General features: G+C 49.4%; 1 protein-coding gene across 8 annotated transcripts in view; it reads left to right on the forward strand.

Annotated features, from left to right (window-relative positions):
* Window positions 1–8018, forward strand: part of dip2a (disco-interacting protein 2 homolog A) — a 112426-nt gene that overhangs the window by 81550 nt on the left and 22858 nt on the right. For all 8 annotated transcript variants that reach the window (XM_035523633.1, XM_035523630.1, XM_035523626.1 and 5 more), the window contains 12 exons: window positions 1989–2112; window positions 2475–2584; window positions 2891–2993; window positions 4297–4361; window positions 4615–4708; window positions 4874–4993; window positions 5460–5574; window positions 5705–5844; window positions 6096–6232; window positions 6821–6901; window positions 7077–7204; window positions 7299–7413. In XM_035523633.1, coding sequence (XP_035379526.1) covers window positions 1989–2112; window positions 2475–2584; window positions 2891–2993; window positions 4297–4361; window positions 4615–4708; window positions 4874–4993; window positions 5460–5574; window positions 5705–5844; window positions 6096–6232; window positions 6821–6901; window positions 7077–7204; window positions 7299–7413 — 1332 coding nt within the window. The remainder of the gene's footprint in view (window positions 1–1988; window positions 2113–2474; window positions 2585–2890; window positions 2994–4296; window positions 4362–4614; window positions 4709–4873; window positions 4994–5459; window positions 5575–5704; window positions 5845–6095; window positions 6233–6820; window positions 6902–7076; window positions 7205–7298; window positions 7414–8018) is intronic.

Genomic DNA, 8018 nt, shown 5'->3' on the forward strand with positions numbered 1-8018 from the left:
ACACACACACACACACACACACACAAATACAGGTGAGGTGAACAACATTCCTGTAGCAGCTTGCTGTGTGTGTGCTCGCACACGTGTGTGTGTGTGTGTGTGTGTGTGTGTGTGTGTGAGTCTGTAAATGCACATTTCATGTGTGAGGGTTAGCAGGACTGACCCGGGTTAATAGAAGACACAACAGAAATTTAAGTTAAATGTAAATTGGGACTAATGTACATGTGTGATTGGTGAATGTTAGAATTCATTAACCGTGTCTAATTGTAGCTATTGTTGGTGTATTGCTGCTGATTAGTATATATGCATGTGATTATAGCTGTGTGTATAAGGCACAGTAACCATATGCGTTTGTGTTAGTTATTTGTGTGTAGACCCTTTGGCTGATAACAGACTCCTCTTGAGGGAGAAGTTTCCAGCCCTCTCTGCCTGTTTAAGTCCCGTCTGTGTTAGTCAGAGTGTTGTTGAAGAGTCTCATGAAGAGATGGTTGATTGATCCACCCCTCTTTAGCTGAAGTGTGCGTGCGTGTGTCATGAAGTGTGCGTGCGTGTGTCGGTTTTGCTGTGTCATGTTCAGCAGCCTGGCGTCTCTATCAGGTTAAGCAGATGCCGGGAGGGAATCCACTATCACTCCTGTTTAGATGCGTTAAAATGATCAGACTTTGGTGTCAGACAGAGTCTGACACAGAGACTGATGAGATTGTGGTGTTTTGTTGTTGGACACAGTCTGACACAGAGACTGAGGAGGCCGTGGTATTGGACACAGTCTGACACAGAGATTGATGAGGCCGTGGTGTCGGATACGGTCTGACCCAGAGACTGATGAGGCCATTGGTCAGTGGACACGGTCTGACACAGAGACTGACGAGGCCGTTGGTCAGTGGACACGGTCTGACACAGAGACTGACGAGGCCGCTGGTCAGTGGACACGGTCTGACACAGAGACTGACGAGGCCGCTGGTCAGTGGACACGGTCTGACACAGAGACTGACGAGGCCGCTGGTCAGTGGACACGGTCTGACACAGAGACTGACGAGGCCACTGGTCAGTGGACACGGTCTGACACAGAGACTGACGAGGCCACTGGTCAGTGGACACGGTCTGACACAGAGACTGACGAGGCCACTGGTCAGTGGACACGGTCTGACGAGGCCACTGGTCAGTGGACACGGTCTGACACAGAGACTGACGAGGCCGTTGGTCAGTGGACACGGTCTGACACAGAGACTGATGAGGCCACTGGTCAGTGGACACGGTCTGACACAGAGACTGACGAGGCTGTTGGTCAGTGGACACGGTCTGACACAGAGACTGACGAGGCCGTTGGTCAGTGGACACGGTCTGACACAGAGACTGACGAGGCCGTTGGTCAGTGGACACGGTCTGACACAGAGACTGACGAGGCCACTGGTCAGTGGACACGGTCTGACACAGAGACTGACGAGGCCGTTGGTCAGTGGACACGGTCTGACACAGAGACTGACGAGGCCACTGGTCAGTGGACACGGTCTGACACAGAGACTGATGAGGCCACTGGTCAGTGGACACGGTCTGACACAGAGACTGACGAGGCTGTTGGTCAGTGGACACGGTCTGACACAGAGACTGATGAGGCCACTGGTCAGTGGACACGGTCTGACACAGAGACTGACGAGGCTGTTGGTCAGTGGACACGGTCTGACACAGAGACTGATGAGGCCACTGGTCAGTGGACACGGTCTGACACAGAGACTGACGAGGCTGTTGGTCAGTGGACACGGTCTGACACAGAGACTGACGAGGCCACTGGTCAGTGGACACGGTCTGACACAGAGACTGACGAGGCTGTTGGTCAGTGGACACAGTACTCCACTACTCCACTATGCACCCATGATCAGCACTGACTGGATTTACCAGCCCATCTATTTCTTTTTCATCCATGTCTCTTGCTCTTTCATCTCTCCTCTGCTCTTTTTATTGTTCTCTATCCTCCTCCCCCCCCTCTCAAGGATGCGGGGAGTCAGCAGATTGGCTTTTTGCTGGGCAGCTGTGGGGTGACGCTGGCCCTCACCACCGACGCGTGTCAGAAGGGCCTGCCCAAGGCACAGACTGGAGAGGTGGCCACGTTTAAGGGTTAGTGGAGTAAGAATGACCCATAACAGCAGAGTACTAGTGACCCAGAGTAAGAATGACCCATAACAGCAGAGTACTAGTGACCCAGAGTAAGAATGACCCATAACAGCAGAGTACTAGTGACCCAGAATAAGAATGACCCATAACAGCAGAGTACTAGTGACCCAGAGTAAGAATGACCCATAACAGCAGAGTAAGAATGACCCAGAGTAATAATGACCCATAACAGCAGAGTACTAGTGACCCAGAGTAAGAATGACCCATAACAGCAGAGTAAGAATGACCCAGAGTAATAATGACCCTGGGTATCATTATCTTGTGGCATTGTGTTTTTGTGTGTGTGTGTGTGTGTGTGTGTGCAGGATGGCCACGCTTGCTGTGGTTTGTTACAGATGGTAAGCATGTTGGGAAGCCCCCTAAAGACTGGAGCCCTCCCCTCAGAGATGCGCGCAGTGACCCTGCCTACATCGAGGTCAGTGTGCTGTGCTCTGTCCACTATACACACCATTCTCACGACCCTGTATGACCTTTCTGAGCTTTTCACAGCAGCATTTTGTCATTGTTATTATTTATTTGTAAGTGGTGTTATATTTTCATTCACTTATTTTATATCCCCCTCTCTCTCCCTTTCTCTCTCTCCCTCTCTCTGTTTGTCTGTCTCTCCTTCTGTCTCTCTGTCTGCCTGTCTCTCTCTCTCTCTCTCTCTCTCTCTCTCTCTGTATGTCTGTCTATCTGTGTGTGTGTGTGTGTGTTTGTATATCTCTCTGTCTCTCTACAGTATAAGACCAGTAAAGAGGGCAGCACTATGGGTATCACAGTGACTCATGCCGCCATGCTGGCCCACTGTCATGTGCTCACGCAGGCCTGTGGCTATGTTGAGGGTGAGTGTGTGTGTGTGTGTGTGTGCGTGTGCGTGTGTGTGCGTGTGTGTACTCTGCCCCAGTTGTCCTTATGAGTGTGTCTGCTCAGAGCAGGTAGTACAGCTAGTACTGATAATACAGACGCTATGAAAGGGGTGTAGTCAGGACTAAAGGTGGAGAGGGGTGGAGTCAGGACTAAAGGTGGAGAGGGGTGTAGTCAGGACTAAAGGTGGAGAGGGGTGGAGTCAGGACTAAAGGTGGAAACTTTGACATCCCCATTTCTAGACTGTCATCTATTGGTATTACTGAATTAGCTCTTAAATGGTTACGATCATATCTTACTAATAGACAACAATTCATATCGATAGGTACACACAAGTCATTCACCTGCCCTGCTGTTTGCAGGGTACCCCAGGGATTTGCCCTTGGACCTACATCTTGTCATGTTATATATTTCTCCACTAGATCAGATCATTACATTTCATCATTATGCTGACGACATTCAGATTTCTATTAGTACTGTTCCCTTGCATCTTCTGCTTGGGGTTTGAGTGCCACAGATCTAAAAGTCTGGTTGCACAATAATTATGTGAAACTTGTCAGTCCTCAGTGTTGGTGTTGATGGTGTTTCTATCTTTGATTTCTCAGTCCTCAGTGTTGGTGTTGATGGTGTTAGTATTTTTGGTTTCTCCGTCCTCAATGTTGGTGTTGATGGTGTTAGTATTTTTGGTTTCTCAGTCCTGTGTTGGTATTCCTGTTAGGTCAGCTCGTTATTTAAAACCTCGGTTGTCTTTTTGATTCATCACTCACTCAAGAATATTGATGAATGTTGATAAATTCAGTTCACAATCGATCAGCTGTATTTAGTACATCCAGAGCTCAGCAGTCAGAGTCCGTACGTGCATATGTGCTGAACCCCATCACCAGCTGCACTGGCTACATGTTGAATCCCAGATTAAGTATCAGATCTCCAAAACTCTTCTTGGTCTTGATCCTACGTGTGTCTCCGAGCTCATCCATTTACTCTGTTCCTCTCAGTCCCTCGGATCCTCTAACCCTTGTCTTCTTATTGTCCCTCAAACTTGACTTGCAGCCATGGGTGGGAGAGATGCTTTAGAGTCTCTAAACTTAGGACATCTCTGCCTCAGACTCTTTGTAACTGTTTAGCTCAAAACATTTCCTCTTTCCTGCAGTGTGAATTATCCTTGGGTTTGTTAAAGTCACTATAGAAACACAACTTATTACTGTTAAATTAGCTGAATTGGACAATCTGCGTTTTTGTGCGGTATGTTAAGAGCTGACCTTTCCCTGACACCCTCTGCAGGTGAAACCATCACCAACGTTTTAGACTTTAAGCGGGACGCGGGACTTTGGCATGGAGTTCTCACGGTGAGCTGGGCTGGAGAACAGCGCACACGTCAACACAAACACACATGTACACGCACATGTAGATACATCTGTGTTTACATATAGGCATAAATACTTTACATGTTTTAATTTGCAGCCAGACTAAAGTCAGTAACATGATCAGTTGTTTTTGATCACACACACAGACACACAGCACACACAATGCATTTGTGTGACATTTGTCTTTGTGTTTGTGTTGACTGTTACCACGGTGGACTCTGGTGATGCGTGATAGAGCGTGCTGAATCGGATGCATGTGATCAGCATCCCCTACTCTCTGATGAAGGTGAACCCTCTGTCCTGGATTCAGAAAGTACACACATATAAAGGTGAGTGTGTGTGTGTGTGTGTGTGTACTGTATGTGTTTACTGGTACTTCCATGTTTTAACTGTGTGCTTCTTCATCACTTTTGTGCATGGAGAATGTGCTATTACTACACTGCTGTGCTGTGTGACGAGTGTTTAACGGGTTTGTGGTGGTTGTTGCTTGGTAGCCCGTGTTGCTGTGGTGAAGTCCAGGGACATGCACTGGTCTCTGCTGTCTCAGAAAGACCAGAGGGACATCAGCCTAAGTTCCCTACGCATGCTTATAGTTGCAGACGGCGCCAACCCCTGTGAGTGTATACACACACACACACACACACACACACACACACACACACACACACACACACACACATACACACACACACACACACACACACACACATACATACACACACACACACACACACACACACACACACACACACACACAAACACACACACATACATACATACATACATACACACACACACACACGCGCGCGCGTGCACTCATGCTCACATATGCACGCACACACACACATGTACACACGCATACACGCACACACTCAGATCGCAACAACATACACACTTTGATAAACAATTTCTTTTGCTCTTTTGCTCTCATACACACATTATGACTTTGTAAACTTTGCACACTACACACACACACACACACACACACACACACACACACACTCTCTCTCTCTCTCTCTCTCTCATTGTCTACTGTGTCCTAGAGTAAATGTCATGATGTGTGTGTTTGTGTGTGTGCAGGGTCCATCTCCTCCTGTGATGCCTTCCTTAACGTCTTTCAGGCGAGAGGTTTGAGGCCAGAGGTCATCTGCCCCTGTGCCAGCTCAGCTGAGGCCATGACTGTCGCCCTCCGCAGGTGAGCACTGGTTACTGCAGCCACTTTTCCAAAAGGTGCCATTCAACCATGACCTTATGTCAAAAAATATTGTGTGTTTTGGGTGTGTGGGTGTGGGCGCGTACGTGTGTGTGTGTGTGTTTAATCGCAGGCCGCCGGAGATGGGGGTCCCTCCCCCAGGTAAAGCGGTCCTGTCCATGAGCCGCCTAAGTTATGGTGTGATCAGGGTGGACACAGAGGAGAAACTGTCTGTCCTCACACTACAGGACGTGGGACAGGCCATGCCTGGAGGTGAGACAGCAGAGAGAGACAGACAGAATGAGAAGGCGGTAGGGAATTGGGAAGAAAGACAGAAAGAGAGGGAGGGTGGGAAAAGAAAAGGGGAAAACACAGAAATGAGAGGGGAGAGAGAGAGATATAGAGACAGCCAGCATGTTTTCAGTTGCTTGTTTAGTTGTGGCACAAGGACTTCTGGTCTGCAAGATGACCTTTGGATTGCAGCAAACTAACACGTGTGTGCGTGTGTGTGTGTGTCGCGGCAGCTTTGGTGTGTGTGGTGCGTCCAGAGGGAACCCCTTGCCTGTGTCGGACAGATGAGGTGGGTGAGATCTGTGTGAGCTCCTCCAGTTCCGGTAGCTCCTACTTTGGTCTCCCCGGTATGACGAAGAATGTGTTTGAGGTGAGCGCATGCCAACCCCTGGCTGTGATGGGCTCTTCAGCTGCCAGACCTGAGTTTAGTCTTAAGAACCAAAAGCTATTAAACTTTTATGAAAATTCTCTGATGGATCATAAGGTGTTAGGTGGATGAAGTCAGAGGTTAAAGGTTAGAGCCAGTGTGTGTGTGGAGGTTAGAGCCTCTGTGTGTGTGTGTGTGTGTGTGTGTGTGTGTGTGTGTGTGTGTGTGTGTGTGTGTGTGTGTGTGTGTGTGGAGGAAGGTTCAGATTATTGTGGACCAGCAGAAATAAGTCAGTGCCACTGAAGTCAAAAAAGAACTGAGAATTTGTCGTATTGTTTTAGCATTGCAGACGCATTCCTGCGCCCTCCTGCCCCCCCTTCCCCCCCTGCCCCCCCCTTCCCCCCTGCCCCCTCCTGCCCCGCCCACTCTTCCCCCCTGCCCCCCTCCTGCCCCTCCCTGCCCCACCCTGCCCCCTCCTGGCCCCGTGCTGTGCGTGTCCATTCTGGTTGTGTTAGTTTCCTGCAGTGTTGACCCTACCTTGTCTGTGTGTGTGTGTGTGTGTGTGTGTGTGTGTGTGTGATGTTGTGCTAGATGGTCCCAGTGACGGCATCCGGATCGCCTGCCTCAGACAGACTCTTCACTCGCACCTCTCTTCTGGGATTTGTCGGGCCGGTCAGCTCTCATCAGTCTTTATTCATTGTTGAACATTTGAGATTTTATCTCGCTGTTTCCTTTAAAATGTTTCTCCTAGAACTTTAGAGAGCTGAGAGCTGTTAAGAGTCAGGATAACTGGTCTGTCAGGCAGGCAGAGCGACTGGTCACTGATGTGTGGTCATGCTGTTGCCAGGACAACCTGCTGTTTGTGGTTGGCAAGATGGATGGGCTGATGATGGTGAGTGGGCGGAGACACAACGCGGATGACGTGGTTGCCACGGCGCTGGCAGTGGAGCCAATGAAGTTTGTGTACAGAGGACGGTGGGTAACACAATCAGGATGTGGAGTAATGTGGGTTCTCTTACACACTCTTACACAAGTGTGTGTGTGTGTGTGTGCATATGTGTGTTTACAGCATTGCCGTGTTCTCAGTGTATGTGCTCCATGATGAGAGGATAGTGGTGGTGGCAGAGCAGAGACCAGACGCCTCAGAGGAGGACAGCTTCCAGTGGATGAGTCGAGTACTGCAGGTACACACACACACACACACACACACACACACACATACACACACACACAGAGGAGGACAGCTTCCAGTGGATGAGTCGAGTACTGCAGGTACACACACACACACACACACACACACACACACACACACACACACACACACACACAGAGGAGGACAGCTTCCAGTGGATGAGTCGAGTACTGCAGGTACACACACACACACACACACACACACACACACACACACACACACACACAGAGGAGGACAGCTTCCAGTGGATGAGTCGAGTACTGCAGGTACACACACACACACACACACACACACACACACACACACATACACACACACACAGAGGAGGACAGCTTCCAGTGGATGAGTCGAGTACTGCAGGTACACACACACACACACACACACACACAGAGGAGGACAGCTTCCAGTGGATGAGTCGAGTACTGCAGGTACACACACACACACACACACACACACACACACACATACACACACACACAGAGGAGGACAGCTTCCAGTGGATGAGTCGAGTACTGCAGGTACACACACACACCCACACACACACACACACACACACACACACACACACACACAGAGGAGGACAGCTTCCAGTGGATG

The sequence above is a fragment of the Electrophorus electricus genome, chromosome 2 (genome assembly GCF_013358815.1).
Source record: "Electrophorus electricus isolate fEleEle1 chromosome 2, fEleEle1.pri, whole genome shotgun sequence".
NCBI lineage: Eukaryota > Metazoa > Chordata > Actinopteri > Gymnotiformes > Gymnotidae > Electrophorus > Electrophorus electricus.